At 33.0% G+C, this 21757-nt stretch overlaps 3 protein-coding genes and 1 pseudogene across 3 annotated transcripts; 3 read left to right on the top strand and 1 right to left on the bottom strand.

The window, feature by feature from the left end:
- Positions 1-3808: 3808 nt before the first annotated feature.
- On the top strand, positions 3809-5258 carry LOC143613675 (myb-related protein 315-like). Its single transcript, XM_077087323.1, has 3 exons — positions 3809-3975; positions 4064-4193; positions 4757-5258. The coding sequence occupies exons 1-3, from the start codon at positions 3843-3845 to the stop codon at positions 5160-5162; spliced, it is 669 nt and encodes a 222-aa protein (XP_076943438.1). The 5' UTR covers positions 3809-3842; the 3' UTR covers positions 5163-5258.
- Positions 5259-6941: 1683 nt separating this feature from the next.
- On the top strand, positions 6942-9017 carry LOC143613676 (small heat shock protein, chloroplastic-like). The gene is made up of 2 exons (XM_077087324.1): positions 6942-7189; positions 8485-9017. The coding sequence occupies exons 1-2, from the start codon at positions 6976-6978 to the stop codon at positions 8967-8969; spliced, it is 699 nt and encodes a 232-aa protein (XP_076943439.1). The 5' UTR covers positions 6942-6975; the 3' UTR covers positions 8970-9017.
- Positions 9018-15363: 6346 nt separating this feature from the next.
- On the top strand, positions 15364-19521 carry LOC143613671 (E3 ubiquitin-protein ligase AIRP2-like). The gene is made up of 5 exons (XM_077087319.1): positions 15364-15458; positions 17095-17257; positions 17387-17453; positions 17881-18118; positions 18679-19521. The coding sequence occupies exons 1-5, from the start codon at positions 15367-15369 to the stop codon at positions 18887-18889; spliced, it is 771 nt and encodes a 256-aa protein (XP_076943434.1). The 5' UTR covers positions 15364-15366; the 3' UTR covers positions 18890-19521.
- LOC143613681 (GDSL esterase/lipase At3g48460 pseudogene) lies at positions 19141-21538 on the bottom strand (annotated as a pseudogene).
- Between the last annotated feature and the right edge of the window lie 219 nt (positions 21539-21757).

Here is a 21757-nt window from a genome sequence, read left to right as displayed (position 1 = left end):
AGCACTTAAGCATATAAGCATATAATCACCAAATCGAGCATTTATTTAAGTGAAGCATACAATAAAGTTTGTGGTTTAAGACTCAAGTATAAATCATTTGGATTTGAATAAGTTTGCAATGTCACCCCCAAAATATAAAAGAGTGAAAACGGAGGATGAAAGTACTCACATTCAAGTAATAAACTTGAAAGATTTGATGATTTGGAGATTAACCGGAACGATGAGTTTAACGAACAAAGCCTAAAGGAGAAGAAGTCTTGTATTAGAAAAGTTGTCTTGGAAGTCTTTAAATGAAAATAAATGATAAGAAATATAAACAATTTAAAGTTTAAGGTTTAAAATGTAAATATTTAAGAAATTATAATAATAGTCCTTTAAAAATGTAAGTTTGCTAGAAACCGGGTTAAAGTATCTAGCCCTTAATTTTACTCAACCTATGTTAAGTAATAAGGTGGGTAAAAATGCAAGAAAACAAGTCCCTTTATAATATAGATACTAAAACGGGTTTTAACGAGTGTTCGGGTGGTCGGTTCGGGTCTTGGTGACTTGACCAAACCCAAAGTCAACTTTCCCAAAATAATAAATGTATGAGATAACTCAATAAATCTTAAAGAGACTTAACCAAGTATGTAGTTCTATTGTTTTAGAACTAACAACGTCCGTTAATCGAGTGTTCGGTTTAGTCGGTCCAAACTTTGTTATAGGATCAAGTTGGATTCAACATTCCGAGTACTTTGTGAAAATAATTAAAATCAGTTTATAAAGTATTTTTAAAGAAATATATAAGCTTTAATGGTTAAAAACACACTTGTGTGTCTTAAGCGAGTAAACTTGGTTTAGTTCGGTTTGGTTTGGTTTTTATCTTGGAATAAGGCCAAGAATGGTTACCACATGTCCAAACATCATAGAACTTGTAAAATAATTTATAAATAATAATACCAAAGTTTTACATACAAAAAGTCAACAACAAAGTCTTTAAACGAAAGTTCGGTTTCCGGTTCGGATCTTGTTTCGGGATAAGACCGAGGTTAGATTCTACAAACCCATAACCATGGAACTAATTAAAATGATTTTAGAAACTCAAATCTTACATAAAACATGTTTATACAACTATTTAAACAAACTAGTAAACAAGAGTTCGGCTTCCGATTTGGAGCTATTTACGGAATAACCGAGGCTGGTCTCTACAAACCCATAACCATGGAACTCAAAATGTAAAATAAAACTAAGATGAGTAGAAGTTAAACAAGTATAACTAGTTTGATAGTTAGATGCGGAAAATATATATAATCAAGGAATACTACGAGTCCTCCATGTAGCTTTGTCTTATGGGCCGGACACTTAACTGACCGAGACCGGAGAAATGCCCACCGAAGGTACAAAGGGTGCTATTATATATATGTTGTATAACAATCTTCAAGTATAAATAAGTGTTAACAAGTTGATTATAATGTAAGACTATGGTTAGTTTGACTTTGGAAAGTCAAACTGCCAAAAAAAATAGAAAGAACACCTTTGAATGCTTGAGAATTGGAAGAGAAAGAGATGAATGAGCAAGGATTAATGAAGGGGATAGGGGTGTATATATAGAGTGAGTTGAAATGGTCAAGCATGGGGTGTGATATCAAGGTTTGCATGCAAGAGGGGTCAAGACAAGTCACAAAACAACAAAAAAATAAAAAATAAAAAAATGGGCTGCTGGTCTGCTACTGATCTGCTGCTGGTCAGCACGTCGGTTCGCGTCCGGAAGTTCGTTTTTGATGTATCTTGAGCGTTTTAAGTCCGTTTTCGAATCCGTAAAAGGGGTTTTTCAAATTAGACAAGCGGGAATGTTTTAGTAACATAAAATCCAATATTTTATATATTTGAAATGTTCGGGATATAATCGGGTCGGTTTACAACATAAAAACAAATACAAAATAAATACAATTTGACCCGAAATCGAGGATTGTCACATGATATGTCAGTACAGTAGTTACTCTACATTTCTTTAACATTCACTCTTAACGAAATTTGTCATCTTATGTCAGAGTAGTAGTTACTCCACATAAATGGGCATGTTAAAACAAAATGTGTCACCTTACTATGTGTGCGTGTTTTAAGACTAGACCATATGTAGTGGGGCACTTTCACCTTCCAAAAGCCCTCGAAACGCTCTAACATCACCCCCCCCCCCCCCCCGAAGGCGTTTTGGGCTTCAGATCATTTTCCAGCGCTTTGTAAAAAACGTCCTCATGCTCTTGATGGTGAGGCCATTTATAGGAGGACCATGAAACAAACCCCATCAGAAATTTACAATTTTCTGTAATGGTACGATAAACATCGATAATATTTCTAGCAAGTTACTAGTTTTTTTAAATAAAAATAAACCATGAATAAATAGGGGAAAAGAAAAAATAAAAAGCTTTGATTATGGGCTTATGGCGAGGTGTTACACGAACAACAATTAATATAAATCCACTAGCTAAAAAGTATATATTAAAATTCAATGAACTAGAGTGGGTTTAAACCATGCGCAGCCTGATACTTATTTTTATTTTTTTCAATGATTAGTTTTAATTAAAATAATAACTAGTTTTGCAAATAAAGACTCATCTAAAGGAATATTAGCATAAAATATTACTTAAAGTTTACCAAACTAAAAAATAATTAAAAAAAGGCTGCTCCCCATTCATGAAACTTGACAACTATATAAGGGGGCCTTTCAATTATGGAATACATCCAATATTTTATTTGGAAAAGTTCATTAAATCTTATTAAATATAAAAGAAAATTGGAATGTCACACAAGTGAAAATTGAGCTCAGAATGACTGAATGAGAGTAAACAAAAAAAATAATTAAAAAATGCATATTCTTGTGCATATGTTAATTTTTAGATTTATATACTTATGCATGTTACATATGATTTTTCAAAAAGAATATTAGATTAATTACAACAACTAAATGCTTCTCCAAAAATACAAAAACGAAGAAATTCTACAGTTGAACATATAGAACATGAAACCCTTGAAACTAAGATGTAATGAGTCGAGTCAAGCCAAAGCTTGCATTAGTTTATGTTTGACTCGTTTCAACTTTATTTTCAAAGCTCGTGCTCGTTTGTCAATAGTTTTTTAAGCTCGGCTAAGCTCACCCGTTATAATAATTATTATAAATATATATTTAGTTAATATATTACATAAAATTCATATAAATAGCATGCTCATTTAGTCTCACAACACAAGTCTACTTGAGCTCAAATAGTAAAGCTTTGTTCCTTGATCGTTTTTTAAATAAGCTTATTTTTAGGCTCAAGCTCGTTAAACTTGGCTCGTTTCGAGCTTTTAATGAGCCTGACATCTAGGCTTTTTTATACCCTTCTTAAAACCTTAAAACACATTGATTAGATAAGGTTTACATATTTTTGAGTTTTTTTTCAACAGAATCATAAAATATAAATTGTACACATTATAATGATTGAGTAAGCTAAGTAATGATTAGTGGCATTTAATTAATCCAATTAACCCATTGATTTAATTACCTTCACAACACTTTTTGTGGGTTATTTGCTAGTAAGTTACTCATATATTTTTTTTCCTTTGTTGATTACTTTTTAGGACAACAATGATTGATCATTATCAAAAAGATAATGAATCTTTAGTCATAAAGTTTGGTGCTTTCTTACTCTATCATGAGTTATGATAGTTGGCAGAATCTTCCCTTTCAAACAAGTATGCAAATGACACAAGTTTCTATCCCCATTTAAATGTGTCTTATATACACACACATACATATACATCACACCTTTAACTTGTGTAGTTGTGTCACATTAATAGTTATTCAAGTTGTTGATGAAATAAAGATGGGAAGACAACCATGTTGTGAGAAAAATGGATTAAGAAGAGGGCCATGGACTCTTGAAGAAGATCATAAACTCATGACTTTCATTCTCAACAATGGCATTCAATGTTGGCGGATTGTCCCAAAGCTCGCAGGTTTGATTTTCGTCTATGTTGTTTTAGAAGAACTTGAGTGATATGCTGTGTAATTTTTGAATTTTTTTTTTTGGTGGTGGTGTTGTAGGGTTGATGAGATGCGGAAAGAGTTGTAGGCTTAGATGGATTAATTATTTGAGACCTGACCTTAAAAGAGGTGGGTTTACGGAAGCTGAAGAAGATATGATCATCCAACTTCATGCCCGTCTTGGTAATAGGTAATTGCTACAATATGTTCTCTTGACATCTAATTTTTAGGTTAAACCGTGAACCGAATCTCCAGTAAAGGTTTTTTTTTTAAACCAAAATCATGCAGTTGAAAAATAAAACAAAAACAAGTCATTCCTAAAGATTTGGCTTGGACTTGGTTTCATGGTTTGGGCTTATGGGCCCTTTATAATTAAATAAGATTCATAAAGTAACATCAAAATAAAGAAATTATAATGCTCTGTAGTTACAACTTAAAAGACCAACTCACTATGTTGTATTGTTAAGCAAAATCAATCAAGTTATATTCCAAATTAAAATAATTAAAGGCCCAAGTAAAATATAAAAAGTTACATCACCCAAAATCCTATTGTTCAGTTTGGTTTTTTCTAACCGGTATTAAGTATAAACTGTAAATCAAATGCTCAGTTCAATTATAAACTTTCTAAACGACTGGACTGTGAAACCAAACCAGTGATTCGTTCGGACGATTTAAAACTAAACCATGAACACTCCTAGAAAGTATTGTCGTGTGTGTAATTATTCCCACTTATAACAATTCTCGTTATATTAGGTGGTCAAAAATCGCGGCTCAGTTTCCTGGGAGAACAGATAACGAGATTAAGAACCACTGGAACACTCGGATCAAGAAGAAGATGAAGTTCATGGGATTAGACCCTCGCACACACCATCCAGTAGGGCAACATCTTAATCTTGACCCAACTATCAGACAAGAGAGTGTTGAATCAACTTCTTCACATAACGCATTTAATAATCACACGATCAAAGAAGAGAAACGCGACATTTTAAACGACAACATTCCGACAATTGAGGATATTGGATTGATGATGATGTCTCATAATAATAATCAAGTTGAATCTTTAAGCCCTTCATTTGAATTTGAGTTCCCACAAAATTGGAGTGATAGCCCAGGATTCCAATGGGATGTGTTTAATGATCCAGGATTGGGTTTTAATTGATCATGGATTAATTTGTATTCCTTTTGTTAAAATAAATATTGTGTTTAGCCATGTAACTTAGTATTTAAAATAAATTTACTTGTGTTAAAATGTTTACATTCTGCTGTTTAATTTGTGCATTTTTTTATTATATATATATTTTTTTTGCATTTATACATTGGATGTTGACGTATAGTCAGCCTTGTGTTTTAAACTTTTATTAAATAAATATGATTTTTCAAGTCAAGCCTTTTTATGGATATATATGCTATATACTTTTAAAAAACTTATTGATAATTAGATATGCGAAATCGGTAAAATAAGAACATACTCTTGGTGTAGTGTAGGAGTAGGAAATATATGTGTGAGCAACGACGGATCCAACATTTTTTCCAAGACATTTAATGATTTTTCCAAGAATGTAAACTAATTTATAATTGTGTTTCCAAGAATATGTAAATCCGTCCCTGCGTGTGAGTTGCCGTCATGCAAAATCAAGCCATATGATGGAGCTTCTACCTAACAGTTGGATATATCGTTTATAGCATTTGTCATATGATCCGACCCCTTAAGATGTTTCCATTCATTATTTACGGGTATGTAACTCTTAATAGAACAATAATTAGACCGTTTTGAGTTAGACTTTTTCTCAAACATGTCTCGTTCAATTGTTTATACAAGTTAAGGAATATATCATTTCATAAGATATTAAGGACAATAGAAAAGAAGAATTCAAACAAGTAATGTTTTCCCCTAGACATGAACTAAGCAAACAATTAAACACGTAGAGGTAATGATGTATAAAAATGTATATCTTAACTTGTTAACATAAGTAATTGACCTTAGTAATCCATGATTTTGTATTTTGGTGATGTTAGATAATAAGATGAAGGATAGAGCATATGTCAACTATAGGTCAGCTCTAGTAAGTCAAATGAGTAAAAAGTTTAGCTAAAATTAAAACGTTTTAAAGTAATCATATGATAGAAATTGATCCAAGAATTAACGCGTTCTTATATGGACCAGTTTAATAGAAGTAAATAAGACAGAAAAGACCCAAACTTAAAAAGGCATAACTTGACCTACGTATAGAACTACGAGACCCATTACCATTCAATTAAAAGGTCTTGACGAGCCGGACCTTGTGATATATAGGCCCTCAATTCCGCTATAGAAGACTTTTCCCCTACTTTCATAACATTCAAACATTTCCATAATTAGTTTGACGTGTTTTCCAAGTTGTCCTACGTATTATTCCGGTTGAGTTTTTGTTATTCCAAAATTTAGCAAACCGGCCAAATGAAAACTCCTTATATACAGAGTTCTCGTTTCACCGTTCAAATATTCAATAATACTTCTTTTTTAGAATCAATTTCTCTGCTTTATTTTATCGTCGTCGTCTTCTTCTTCTTCATACATTCTGCATGTTAAATGTAATCTAAAAATATTTAAATTCTCACAACCTTTTATTAGTCTAATATATGATTATAATTGTAAAATTTAAATAACCCAAGTTGGACTTTTCTTCTGAGTCAACATTCAATCTTGATTATGGGCCAATGGATCTCTAGAAGTCCAGATTCTTTCATTTAAGAGCCCAAAACTTTGAAGAAACATCTTCTTGTTTCCAGACCCATCCAGACATACCTCAAAGATTACAAACAAACAAAAAAATATCCAAAAGGATCATGTGGGCTCCATATCCAATTTCTCATCTCTTCTAGAAATTTCCATTCTTATCCTGAACTTATCTATATATACCAATCACCCCCCTACACTTTTTTTCATCAAGAATTTATTGATTGCACTAGAAAGCAAATACTAAAAATAAAGCATGGCTCTCTCATTATTCTCTCAAAGAATCACTACTCCCAAATCAAACCCTTCTTCGTCTTTAATGTTGGCCCCAAATTCCCACAAAAAGAAGCATAATATCAACATCATCAAAGCAGAAAATGGAAATTTGGATCATTTACAAAGAGCAAGCATCAAGACTCCACAACCAAAACAACCCACCAAGAAAAGAGTTGTCCAATCTTCACCAATTGGTAAGTTTCAATTCAGCAAAAAAAAAATATATATATTTAGTACTTATTTATTTTTAATATGTTTATTTATTTTACTTGGTTTTATGAAATGGGCATGCATGACTATTCACATAAGACCAAAACACCAATCAAGAATTAATCATTTAATGTGCAAGATTATGCCTAAGAATATTTTTAGAATGGCTCACATTGTTTTATCCTATTTTTAAATCTACACATTTTGTCCATCACGGGACTCAGAACCCTCACCGCTCAGTTTCATACCGAAAAAATATATAAACAATCTTATCTTGAGTATTTCGAGTTTTCAAGTTTGATAATTCTTTGTCACACCAATTGCTAATTTACTAGTTTTGATTCAAGATTCAACTTCGTTTAGTTTTTTTCTTGAATTAATGAAATGGGTATGCATAAAAAAACCAATCAGGATTCAATCCTTTTGTTTTTGTGTGCATGATTATGCCACCAATTGTAGTGTTCGATTCAATATTCAAAATATTCAACCTTGTTCTTAGAATTTTGACATGGATATATATAATTCCTGAATAGAAAATTGATATAAATTGATGTAAAAAATATATATATAGACTTCAATTCAAGATCCATTTTTTCAACCTTTTATCAAGAAAATTGATATAAATTTGTATAATTAATTAAAACTAATTGTTGTATATAAGATCAAGATACTAATCAAGATTCAATTTTTTTCTCAAGTTTTTTCTTGAAATAATGAAATGGGTATGCATAATTATATTATATAATATAAGATAAAAACCAATCAAGATTCAATCTTTTTATGTGCATGGTTATACCACCAACTAGCTTTCACTTCAAGATTCAAAATATTCATTTTTTTCCTTAAAATTCTGATATATATATATATATATATAAAATTAGGTTAGAGACCCGTGTACCACACGAGTTTAAAAAGTAAAATGCAAATATAAATAAATGTAGACATTAAACAAATATAGTAGTATAAAATAGTAATATTAAATAACCTTTTATATATACACACACATATTTATATTTTTCTTAGACGCAAATCTTATATATATATTTCTTTGGTCGGTAAAAATAATATATAATAAGTATAAATAACACAATTTAATATTCAAGTTACTATACAATTTTAGCACAAAAGTTTACATGTTACAATTTCAATGTTTGATCACGCCTAATAACTAAACAATAAAAGGTTATACACAAACAATTAATTTTTTTGAGGTGAAAATAATTTTTTGTATATTAGATCAAGATACTAATCAAGATTCAATCTTTCTTGTTTTGATCAGTGTTATGGGACAGATATCCAGCAGCAAGAACAGTCCAACAAATGATGGACACAATGGAAAGACTAATGGATGACCCGACACCATATCGCGTGTCACAAGTCGAGCCCGCAAGCACATACAGCAGGGGAAGAACACCATGGGAGATCAAAGAAGGTGAAGAAGATTATAAAATGAGGTTTGACATGCCTGGAATGACTAGAGAAGATGTTAAAGTATGGGTTGAAGAAAAAATGTTGGTTTTAAAAGCAGAAAAAATTAAAAAAGATATTAATAATAATAATAATAATGATGGTGAAAATAATGGGAAAGTAAGTGATGAGATGGAATGGGGTGCTGAGAGTTATGTGAAGTATAGTTTTAGGATTGCATTGCCTGAAAATATACAGTTTGAGAAGATTAAAGCAGAGGTTAAAGATGGAGTCTTGTATGTAACTATACCTAAGGCTCCGGTTGCTTCAAAGATTTTGGACATTAGTGTACAATGATGAAACTCTAGGGACTAGAGTTGCAATTTTCAAATGTTAAAATGATGTAACTTTCTCTTATATATTGTTAAATATAGTTATTGTTTTTTTTTTAATATATACTTAAGTATATATATATATATATATATATATATTCATATAATATGTTAGAAATTGAACTATACCTAAGCCTCCAGTTGCTTCAAAGATTTTGGATGTTAATGTACAATGATGAAACTCTAGGGACTAGAGTTGCAATTTTCAAATGTTAAAATGATGTAGCATTTTCTTATATTTTGTTCAATATAGTTATTATATATGTTAGAAAATTGAACTATACCTAAGCCTCCTGTTGCTTCAAAGATTTTGGATTATTAATGCACAATGATGAAACTCTAGGGACTAGAGTTGCAATTTTCAAATGTTAAAATAATGTAACTTTCTCTTAATATATTGCAAAATTGGATTTTAATAATCCTAACTTTCTATTATTGGCAAATAATAATCCCAACTTTGTTTTTTCCCATCAGTGGTCCTAAATTTAAAAAAGTTGGCTCTCAGTGGTCCCCCGTTAAAAAAAACCTTACGGTGTTAAGTTTTTTCCGAATTTCAAACTGATTTTTAGGGCTTTTAATCGGAAGAATGATACGAGTCGATTGATGTAAAATTTAGCTCGAAACGATACTCCAAACAACTTAATTTTCGTTAATTTGAAGTTCAAACACCTGATTTGAAGCACTAATCAAACCATTTGAATCATCATTTCGATCTAAGTTTTACGTTAATCGATTCGTATCCTTCTTCCAATCAAAAGCCCTAAAAAATCAGTTTGAAATTTAGAAAAAACTTAGCGCCGTTAATTTTTTTTAATGGATCACCAATGACAACCATTTTTTTAAATTTGAGACCACTTATGGGAATAAACAAAGCTGGGATTACTATCGGTCAATAACAGAAAGTTTGGGATTATTAAAATCTAATTTTTCTAATATATTTTGTTAAATGTAGTTTTGTTTTTTTCTTTGTTAAACTTTTAATATATACTCAAGTATATATATAATTTCCTATATATAAGTTAGAAAATTGAGTCTAATGCAATATGATATATATTGTGTATGACTCACAATATATTGTAAGTAAATAGGTTGTAAATTATGTATTCTGGGGTGTGAAGTAGTGTTTTTTTAACGAGGGAGTCAAGTCAAGCTAATTTTAACACAGACTCGAGCTTGAAGTTAAAAAGAATTAGTTTGTGGGCTGAAATTTGATCTCGAGCTCTGCTTGTAAAAGAAATAGGGTTAGCTTGTGGCTAGTCGAACATTAAAATATCCGGATTAAAAACTCGGGTTCTAAAAGACGAAGTATGATAGATATTTGGGTTTTAAATTATAACTTATAATAAACGTTTAAATATATGCTTAATGTAAAAGAGACCGAGCAAGCTTGACTTGGCTTGCTTATTCTTAACGAGCTGAAATTTGGGCTCGAATCGGCTTGTGGCTTGACAAGCCAAGTTGTTTAGTAATAGAGTAAAGTGTCATTTTCGTTCTTGTGGTTTGGCAAATAATGTGAATTAGTCCAAAAAGTTTATTTATTGTATATGGGCCCTCCACGTTTCCCAATTCTTGCCAATTACATCCAAGTCACTAACCTCGTTAAGTAAGGGGTAGACATGTCTTTTCACTATTTCTTTATTATATGAGTAAAGTGCCAAAATCGTCCCTAAGGATTGGTCATATTTGCGAATTTCGTTCAAAACTATTTTTTTTTGCAAGCAGACCCTCGATTTTTCCCAACCGTTTCCAATTTCGTCCAAATTGTTAACTCGGTCTAAATTCAACGTTAAATCAGGGGTGTTACTATCCTTTTACATATTTGTTTACATTGTTATTATTATGTGTTTGTTTGCTGACATATATTAGAGATGAGCTCGGTAACGTACCGATACCGAAAATTCCGATCTCGAAAATCGCAAATGTTTGGTACCGATACCTAAATGTTCGGTTCGGTACCTGTACGGTATCGATATTTGAGGTAAAATTCAGGAAATACCGATATCGTACCGTACTGGTCCCGAAAACTCGAAACCTTGGTACCGATTCGGTACCGACGGTACCAAATCGGTACCAATTTTGCTTGCAATGATAAGGATCAACTTCCAATTTATTCAAATGCATCAACTTGCAATGATAAGGATATGTTCAATGGCCACGGTACCAAATCGGTACCAATTTTGCTTGCAATGATAAGGATCAACTTCCAATTTTGCTTGCAATGATAAGGATCAACTTCCAATTTATTCAAATGCATCAACTTGCAATGATAAGGATATGTTCAATGGCCAACTTAATTTGCTTGGTCTTTTTCATTTATCTAATAAAATCTGTAGTAACATTAATATATGGTAACTCGTATCTAGATCTAGTTAGTAGTTTATCTTTTGTTGTTTTGAGTGTGCTATAGTAAACTCATGGAAACCCGCAAATACTCTACTTGTTAACGAATGAGATTAGATACAATCGCGTTTTTGTTGAATATGTGATTTTTAATGATTCGTACTGTATGCTGGATTTAATACCGTATTAAAAGACTTAGAAGTTTTCCACTATGGATCCTTCGAAGGTTGTGTGTTATCTCGTTTTATTTGAACAATTTTTTTATAGTATACATATATAACTATGATAGATGTTTAAACATGTATTTAAATTAAGGACTATTGGTTTTTATTGGTCCCAAGTATTTCATTTTTGCCGGCGCTGGTCCCAACTATCACTTTAACTGCCAACGGTCCCAACTTTCACACATGTGTCTGCCACCAGTCCACGACTAACCGAGTACTAACTCCGTTATGTTTTAGCTGACGTGTCCATCCTACGTGTTAAAAAACGTTGACGTGGCTGCCTGCGTGTATATTAACAACAAAAAATCTTAAATTAAAACCATCAGTGAATTTAATAATAATAATAATAATTCAACTTTGCTATCTTCAAGATTCATACCACACATCTGCACCAAGCCCCAAACCACCATCAGCCGACGACACTACCACTGTCAATCGTCACTGGCCGCCAACCACTGTTGTAAACTCTATCCTCTCTCTCTCTCTCTAAACTCTCTCTACCTAATCCACCTACCACCACCACTTATCGATTCCGATGATCGGCCAACAACCACCTCACATATCGAGTCCACCGCCGCCACCGGTGGACTGGAAATTCTCTCAGGTTTCGGTGAACGCACCGCCGGTGAAGAAGTTCAGGCAGGTAACCTACCTTAGCTTAACTAGTGTGTTAATTAGGGGACGGTGAGTTGTTCAGGAGGCTAACTTTTGTACTCGCCGGAGCTGCCACCATACCATCGATACACCTTCTTCTTACCAATATCGTTAATTGATTGATTGGCGGTGGTGGTAGTGACGGATGCCGGTGGTGGTGGTGGTGGTGGTAGTGACAGAGGCTAATGGTGGTTGGGGCCGATGTGGTGGTACTAGCTAGGTCGGAGATGAGTTTAAAAGATAGACACATATTTTGCAGGTTTCTATTATTATTATAAATTGGGTTTTTTGTTATTAACATACACGCAGGCAGCCACGTCAACGTTTTTTAACACGTAGGATGGACACGTCAGCTAAAACATAACGGAGTTAGTACTCGGTTAGTCGTGGACTGGTGGCAGACACATGTGTGAAAGTTGGGACCGTTGGCAGTTAAAGTGATAGTTGGGACCAGCGCCGGCAAAATTGAAATAATTGGGACCAATAAAAACCAATAGTCCTTAAATTAAAAATGAAATATAATTATAAACAAACAAACAAACCATACCGTTTTATAAGGGTGGTAAGGGTGTAACCAGGAAAATACAAATTGTTCAAATCTTCCAACCAGGCGTATATGCTCAAATCAATCACATAATGTTCAGTCACACACACAATCATTTTCCACTTTAGGGTTCTATAACCCGGTGCAACATCCTGTTATCAAGATTAAGCGGTACAATGACGATACCAAAAGACCTAGGGTATCTGAGAGGGTTTTTTCGAGATTTCCCTGCCTTTTTTTCTTGAACGGTCAACAAACAGAAAATTGCTTAGGTACTCCGTATAAGGTGGCCCAATGGCAAAAGACCACCGTCAGGTTGTCCATTCCAGCCATACAAAGTCCTTAAACATCTCGAAATTATCTTTAGTTTTGAAGAAAACTTACTAAAATGCTAATATATATAAGAAAAGTAATTATAGTTAAGAAAGATCTGTCATTCAGTGTCCTGATTGGACGAAGACACTTAAATTAAAAAAAAAAAATGCATGCCAAATAATTGCATTATTTAAGGTTTGGATAATTTGGTGACTTGTATTCTTACTTTTAATCATTAAAAAATGAATAAAAAATAGGTCACCCAAATTCACAACCGATTCTTTAGACTTTTAGATGCTATTTATTTTTTATTTTATGTATTTCAATATTAAAAACTTAGAATACAATATTAAACCTATCCACAAGATTCTTGTATTATTTTTGTTGTGTTAAAAACCGTTTGATTTGGTTGATATAAATACAAGATGAACCACTTGGTTGGGTGCTAAATTATTAAAGAATCAAGTTTTAATATGCTAGTAGTGTTATTAAATTAAGTAATCAATTTTAACCAACAAATCAATGAAATTCATTAAATTTCTCTCTTTGTTTTGTGTTTAATTTTAATTTAATGGATTTCACTCTTTTTATGTTTTATTTTTTAATTGACTTGATAACATCCAACTTTCATGTCAACTCATATTTTCGAAGTGAAAACTTTTCAACAAATCATCTATCATAAATTAGGTAGTCATTACTTAAACACGACTAAACGTGTAGTTTTACTTTTATCTACAATTACGATCGGTATATAAAAATTAACGTTATTTTTCTGAAAATTAATTATTCGTGTCTTCGATAGCGTGGGCCAATTTAATTTTTTTACCCAATTTAGGGTTTTTGTAATAAGTTTTTAATTAATAATAAGTTATAACTTTTTTTTTAATTATTAACATATAAAAGGTAGGGTTACCTTGGGTAACACAATGGTAAAAGACGATCATATATGCCCATGATTGTATAGAACACAACGCAGGGTACTAGGAGCCCATCATCTTTTGTTCTTTGAAAAACTTGCTGCCCGAAGAACCACTGTAGTAAAAACCGACTTGAAAAATATTCCAACTTAAGACCTTGTGATCTATGGATGAGCTCGGGACGGTACCGTACCGACCAATATCAATCTCAAAATCCCGATCCCGAAATTTTAAAATATTTGGTACTGGTCCCGAAATGTTCGGTTCGGTACCGATATGGTATTGGTATTTCATGCAAAATTCAAAAAATACTGGTATAACTCAAAACTTGATACCGACGGTAATGATTTAATACCAATTCGATATTGATACTGAAAACGCTCATCCCTATTGTAATCTTCAGTCCAGATCTTCCCTTCATCAAATGCATCTAAGAATAAATAACACCTAAACAAGGCTGGCTGGAGGGTGGCGCCGGTTGGACCGTCGGCCGGGGCACGTAATTTTTAGGGGCCAGAATTATTATATCTATATTTTTTATATATACATTTAAAAATATAAAACTTATAAAATATGAATTGCTCTTTACCATCTTATAATTATTGGGCTCGAAATTATTTTTTTATCCATAATCCATTTAATTAAGTTTAAATTATTGGGCCCAAACTAAAACAAAAAAAATTAAATAAAAACCCGATGCAAAATAGAAATAGCGGTCGATTGAAATTTCTCTTTGGTTCCTTCCTTATTTGCGAATGCTGAACAACGACCAACCCAGCCGGCCACCACTGTTGGTTCGTTGTTAACCACCACCAAGGTTGACCAATTAGCCACCAAAGACCAAGCTATTTATTTTTCCAATGTCAGGACCTAGGAGAGTTTCACGAATCATTGGTTAATCGTTAATTACTACGGTATTTGATTTTAATAATATATTTTTCTATGTTTATTGTTATAACATTAAGCCTCGTTTAAAAAAATTAGCTTTTATATTTCGTTACTCGTTAAGGCTATGGGCCTTCTTTTTCTGACTCGACCGAGGTATTTAAATTTTCGAAGACGGCCATGCACTAAATGTATAAATGTGGTAACATTTAAAAATTAAGCATCTTTTTAACAAACCCAATACCCAACCAACACCGCCTAACCTCATTTTCAAGTCTCCAATTTTCTATTGACTCCCAAATATTATTAATTATTATTATTATTATTATTATTATTATTAAATTATTATTATTCAACAACATATCAACAAAGCAAAGGATAAGAAGGCTTCTTTCTCCACCTTTTCTTCCACCCTTTATCAACATTCCATTGAAGGATCACATAAACTTTAATTCTCATCATTTTCATTAAATTTTGCAAAAGATGGAGATGATGATGTATTACCCACTTGGAAGGTCTTCTTATGAAGACTCTTTGAAGGTTATTGAAGCTGATATACAACATGCTAATGCTTTGTAAGTTAAAAGTTTTAGTATTTTTTTTATCAAGTTTTGATTTTTTTTTCATGGGGTTTGGTTAGAAGTTGGTAATTAAATGAGTTAATTTTTGTGGGGTTTTTGAGTTAAATCTTTTTTTTTTCTTTTTTTTAGTATCAAGTTTTGATTTTTTTTTCATGGGTTTTGATAAGAAGATGAAAATTAAATGAGTTAATTTTTGTGGGTTTTTTGAGTTAAATCTTTTTTTTTCTTTTTAGTATCAAGTTTTGATTTTTTTTTCATGGGTTTAGATAAGAAGATGAAATTAAATGAGTTAATTTTTGTGGGTTTGGTTTAAGTTAAATCTTTTAGCTTTTTTTGACCAAGTTTTGATTTTTTTCATGGGCTTTAATTAGAAGATGAAAATTAAATGGGTTAATTTTTGCGGGCTTGGTTTAAGTTAAATCGTTTAGCTTGTTTTGATCAAGTTTTGATTATTATTTTTTTCATGGGTTTTGATAAGAAGATGAAAATTAGTAAGTTGGTTTTGGTGGTTTGGTTTAAGTGAAATTTTTTAGCTTTTTTTTTTTAAGAAGTTTTGATTTTTTGTTTCATGGGTTTGATAAGAAGTTGAAAATCAAATAAGTTGGTTTTTAAGGGTTTGGGTTAAGTTAATCATGTTAGCTTTTTTGATCTTCTGGTGTGAAATTAGGGTTCTTTTTTAATCTTTTAGCTTCAAGTTTTGATTTTTTTTTCTTGGGGTTTTAATAAGAGGATGAATCTTGCAGAAAATGATGATGAAAAACAAATAAGTTGATTTTTGAGGGTTTGGTTTAAGTTAAATCTTTTAGCATTTGTTTTTTAATCTTCTGGTTTGAAAGGGCTTTTGATCTTTTAGCAGAAAGTTAGAATAAGAAGATGAATCTTTCATGAAAAGATGATGAAAATAAAAAAAAAAATTATCAGGATGCTAATGTTGTTTACTTGTTTTAAATCCATGTGGAAATTTTGAATTTTTGTTGCTTATTGAAATTACTGCTTATTGTTTTTATTAAATAAGGTTTGAAATTTTGAGTCCACGCTGTTGAACTCCTATTTAGTTCTTGGTTCAATTTTGACTTTTGACTTTTCATAGCTAAGTATTGATAATATGTATAATGGGAGTTAGAAAGACCGAGCCCGCCTTATGTATCTCAGTTAAAACAAAAATTGGTTATGAATATATGTGAGAATCGCATAGACAAGTATACTTATTGTTGTAGATGTGATGCATAAGACGGTTCCCATCAATGTTGCCTTTTTTCAAAATATAATGCCTGTTTTTTTCTTTTTTGTATTTCTGATTTTATGGCAGAACAATGTTAGTCTGCTATGAAATGGCAAGTATGATTATGTGAAATATACATATTTTTTACTGCATTGTTGGTAGTATAACTCAAGTTGTAACTTGCACCACATAAAAACAACCTTTATTTTTAAACCATGTAAGACTTTTATCCTTATAATCTTATATAACTTTGTGGCAAACTGAATTAATGTTCGCTCAAAAGGAAGTTTAATCGGTTATAGAAAGTGGGACCAAGAAACGTAGGAAAATGACATAAACCAATGCCAATTATTTTTTCTGCATTTTAATATCATATTCTGATGATTTTTTCTGGTTGTTAATTTGCAGGGCTGCTGCAATTCCTAGAGCCAAAGATGGCGCGCGGTTTCAAATGAAACTGGTTCATGATTCATTGACACCTCTAATTATGTTCTTGTTACAATGGATAGATTCTTCTTGTGCGTGTCTCCTGCCTAGATGCTTAAATCTTTTTCATGTTATCATTTACAAGGTTGGTTTTTGACTGAATCCAGTTTTACTAGTTGTACGTGCGTGTCTTATAACGCAAAAAAGTTACCATTTTTTGAAGAAATTATATTCATAAATAATTTGTTAATTAAGCAAATGTCGTTCTTTATAGGTATATACGGACGGGAGGCCGAAGATTTCTAGGCATGCAAGGAAGGCAACTGTGAGCGACTTTTATGGTTAGTCATTGATTTGAGCCTGAGTTGTGTTTTGTCTTAAACGGGTCATATTCTAAACGGTTTTGACTAAGGTCAAACAGGCTAAAAGTTGGCCCAAGTACGTTCGTAAAGCAAACAACTTTCTATATCTTGTCTAAAGATTTAGATTAGTGTTGTAATAAAATAAAATTGCATTTTACTCATAATTAACAGTTAACACATTAAGTATTTATAATGGCCCGCTTTAACCAGAAGTCGTTTTTCGCCAAAAAAGTGTTTGCGGGTCAACTCAACCTTTTATATCGTCATATTGAAAGATTTAGAATCTTATTGGAATAATATTGTCTTTTCTATAAATATAATTAACATATCATATCTTTATATATTTTTATTTGACCCAAAAAAATGTGTTTGTACTAACTACTTTGTTTAAATTAAATACATGCAGTCGTCATACTACCTTCTCTTAGAAGGCTACATTATGACTTGGTGGAGCTCGATAACGGGCCGAAAGAACAGAGCACAGAAATGCAGATATTGGGACCCAAAAAACTAGAAAAAGACGAAAAGTTCACGAATATTGATTTGGAACGAGAAGATGAATGTGGGATTTGCTTAGAACCTTGCACCAAAATCGTCTTGCCTAATTGCTGCCACGCAATGTGCATCAACTGCTACCGCGACTGGTAATATTATTATACATAAGTAACATAACATCGTGCATCATTGATAGGGGTGTAAACGGGCTGAGCCGAGCCCATTTATGCTCGAGCTCGGCTCGTTTAGAGCTCTATTTTTAAAGCTTTAGCCCGGCTCGTGTGTCGTTTTAGGCTCAGGCTCGGCTCATTTATTAATTATTTTATTTATACATTTTTTCAATTAATTTTTTACATATATGTATAATTATAATTTTTGTATATAATGTAATACATATTATTTAATTATCTTTATCATAATTTAAATATAATAATAATTTTTATATAATAAATGAGTATTAAATGAATTAAATAAAAGGCTAGTTTAGGATAGTGATTTGGATCGAGCTCGATATCTAAATCCCCGGCTCATGCTTATTTCTTAAACGGGCCTCAATAAAAGCTCGACACCAGGGTTGAGCTCATTTAAGCTCTGCTTGGTTCGAGTTTTTAGTGAGCTGATGTTCACAGTGGCTCGTTTAGCCACCTAATCATTGAGTTTTATAATAAAAGACCGTGTTAATCATGTAAATATTTTTCCAAATTTGCAGGAACTCGCGGTCAGCATCATGCCCGTTTTGTCGGGGCAATATAAAGAGAGTAAAGTCACGAGATTTATGGGTTCTCACCTGCAACGATGAAGTCATCGATGCGGATCTTGTTTCAAAAGAAGATTTGGTTCGTTTCTATTTATACATCAATAATCTCCCTAAAGATTCTTCGGACACCCTTTTCTTCATGTTTTACGAGTATTTAATATAACTTCAACAAACTAGAGAGTTTGATGCATAGAGGGCAAAATGGTCAAAACACCACAAAAAAGCCGACCCTTAAAAAATGTACATAGCGGTCGGTTTTAATTGTAAGTGTATATTTCTTCCAAATTGTTAACAGAAATAAATACAAACTTGTTCATTGCTATTTTACTCTATATCTTTGTACTGTGCAACTATTCGGTCCGGGCCGGGTTGGGCCACATTGGCCCGGGCTGGGCCAGATTGGGCCGGGCCGGGCTATGACGGGCCTTTTTTGTTTTTCATGATCTCTTCAAATGGTGGATGACAACACGCTTTATTTATAAACTGATCTGTCATGTGAGAGTTCATAGATTCGGTCGGATGAATTCCGTCCCAACTGATGTACAGGCTCGGGTCATCGCATACTGACGTACCCGATGACCCGCATAACGATTGAATATTGAAGTTCATGTCTTCGGGCTTGATGCCGTACCCGCAACAAGTTTTTTGAGTTTCTTGAATTTTGTATTTTTTCGGGTCGTTTACGATTGTGTAGTACGCTTTCCAAGAATCAGCGTATATGATTGTAACATCCGGATGTGATTTGTGGTACATGTCTAGTTTGGCTTGCAGGATCTGGTTGTGGATCATTACTGCGCCGTTCACGACTGCTGAGCAGCCCGATTTGTCACGGATGTTTAATGGTGTCACTGAGATGTCGAGTGGAAGACAACCGACAGGCGGTAAACCTTGTACTACTATGTTCTTTGCACCGTTTTGTATTACTGTCTGTGTTGCAATATATGTTTAGTGTTAAATAGTAACCAAATAACGTCGCTCAACTTTCATTAGTTGTTCCGATCCTATATAACTTTACAAGTGAGACATATAAATAGGCCTGTAAATGAGCCGAACGTTCGATGAACTGTTCGGTAGGAAGTTTGCTTGTGTTCGTTTATAACGAACGAACATGAACAAAAAAGATTTGTGTTTGTTTAATTAAATGAACGAACATAAACACATGTTTCGTTCGTTCATTTATGTTCGTGAACGTTTGTTTATGTCCGTTTATTTATGCTTGTTCTATATTTGTTTGTTGTGTTCATTTAAGTGTGTTCATATATGTTTGTTCGTGTTCGTTTACAGTTGTTCATTATGTTTGTGAGCTGTTCGTTTAGATTTTAAACAAACGAACATAAACGAACATGAACATGTTCATTTTTTAAATAAACAAACGAACATAAAATATGTGTTCGATTAAACGTTCATGTTTGTTCGCTTCGTTTGCGGGCCTACATATAAAACTTGAATTTTTTTTTCCAAATACTTGAAATATGAGGTAATAGTGAATAAATCTACTAAATAATAATAAAGTTTCATAATAAGTTTTAGTTAAAGTAGGAAAAAAAATTACTAAATAATAACCACGATTCATTTATGTTTCATTAGACTCATTTTATTTTCAAAAAAGTTAACATTTAAAACAGTTATATATGATTGGAACACCTAATGAAAGTCGAGTGATTTTAATGGAACATTTGAAAAATTTATGTTTCATTAGACTCGTTTTATTTTCAAAAAAAGTTTAAACATTTATAAAATAGTTATATACGATTGGACCACCTTATGAAAGTCGAGTGACTTTAATGGAACATTTGAAAAACTTTACTGTTCTGCAAAGTTGCCCCTGAATATTAAACACGCTGACAGTCAGTGTTTTTTGTAGGAATATTATTCCAATGCATACCTTCACGAATTCCATCGTATGCGCGACCGCTGACTTGGCTATCAAGGGAAGTTGGATCGCCGATCCAACCGCACGCGAGTAATCGTTAATACCGATTTCTCCTATCCAAAACAACGCGGTTTTATGTTTATCCGCGCATGCTTTTTGATCCAACCCTTTGCATAAATGTTCTGTTTGAAACCTTTTGTACCAATCCAACTGAGTCATAACACCAATGGGTGTACCTTTCCATAAAAAGGCCCGAACCAGACTCGACAAAAGGTCGTTGCCTAGAGCCGTAGCTCCGGCTATAGCGAAGTTCACACCGTACGTGAAGTTAGCCGTGGTTGATTGGTAGGGTGGTAAGATTGGTAAACCGAGGGAGTCGGTTATGTAATCGATGACCAACCGACCGTCACTTAACCGGTTGGAGCTTTTTCCGAATGTGGTCGAGCCATAGGGCGAGCTTAAAGAACCCGAGAATGACGGGGTGAGACTGCCCATGTATTGAGCGTTTCCGGTGTCGGTGTACGAGTCTCCGAAAGCGTAGACCGCCGTGAAATGGCCTTTGAACCGGTTATGGAATTGAGTCGGTGGTTGTAGTTCGTCTGGCGGTGGGGTTAGTATCGGGCTAGGTGAGGTTAGTTTCGGGTTTTGTGGTAGGTTGTGTTTGGGGAGTGGTGGCGGGTTTTGTTTCGGGTTTTGTGGTAGGTTGTGTTTCGGGAGTGGTGGTGGATCTGCAGGACCCTTTTGCTTAGGGTCCTGCGGCGGTGGGCCAGCAGGACCCTTTTGCTCTGGGTCCTGTGGCAGTGGATCCTTTTGTTTTGGGTCCTCAGGCGCTTGACTTGAATTGTTTTCTGGAGGTCTTTTATGTGCAAATGTAGGATAAATAATTAACGATAAAAGGAAAGCGACGAGGGGGAGAGAGAGGCGTCTGGATCTAGTCATTGTTCGAGTTTTTTATAAATTAAATCTAAAATCTTTAGATGATGAGATCTTCTATTCTTTTTAAAGGAGTTAGTTTCTTGCTTTTAGGAACAATAAAAGGTTAACATTTGTTTAAAAATGGTTGATTGTTAATGACTGGATTTTTAACAAATAGGTGGTGTGCATTATATATTGATTACAAATCTTTTATATATATATATATATATATATATATATATG

Source organism: Bidens hawaiensis, unplaced genomic scaffold (genome assembly GCF_021521415.1).
Source record: "Bidens hawaiensis isolate Kalapana, Puna unplaced genomic scaffold, B.hawaiensis_p1.1 tig00038015_1, whole genome shotgun sequence".
Classification (NCBI taxonomy): Eukaryota; Viridiplantae; Streptophyta; class Magnoliopsida; order Asterales; family Asteraceae; genus Bidens; species Bidens hawaiensis.
This window is presented reverse-complemented; position numbering and strand designations above follow the sequence as displayed.

Bases quoted from the DNA above. Each gene is read 5' to 3' on its own strand.
- LOC143613675 (XM_077087323.1), top strand. From the start codon at position 3,843: ATGGGAAGACAACCATGTTGTGAGAAAAATGGATTAAGAAGAGGGCCA. The intron at 3,976-4,063 runs GTTTGATTTTCG...GTGGTGTTGTAG, and splicing joins GATTGTCCCAAAGCTCGCAG to GGTTGATGAGATGCGGAAAG. The intron at 4,194-4,756 runs GTAATTGCTACA...TCGTTATATTAG, and splicing joins CATGCCCGTCTTGGTAATAG to GTGGTCAAAAATCGCGGCTC.
- LOC143613671 (XM_077087319.1), top strand. From the start codon at position 15,367: ATGGAGATGATGATGTATTACCCACTTGGAAGGTCTTCTTATGAAGAC. The intron at 15,459-17,094 runs GTAAGTTAAAAG...GTTAATTTGCAG, and splicing joins ATACAACATGCTAATGCTTT to GGCTGCTGCAATTCCTAGAG. The intron at 17,258-17,386 runs GTTGGTTTTTGA...CGTTCTTTATAG, and splicing joins TTCATGTTATCATTTACAAG to GTATATACGGACGGGAGGCC.
- LOC143613676 (XM_077087324.1), top strand. From the start codon at position 6,976: ATGGCTCTCTCATTATTCTCTCAAAGAATCACTACTCCCAAATCAAAC. The intron at 7,190-8,484 runs GTAAGTTTCAAT...TGTTTTGATCAG, and splicing joins TGTCCAATCTTCACCAATTG to TGTTATGGGACAGATATCCA.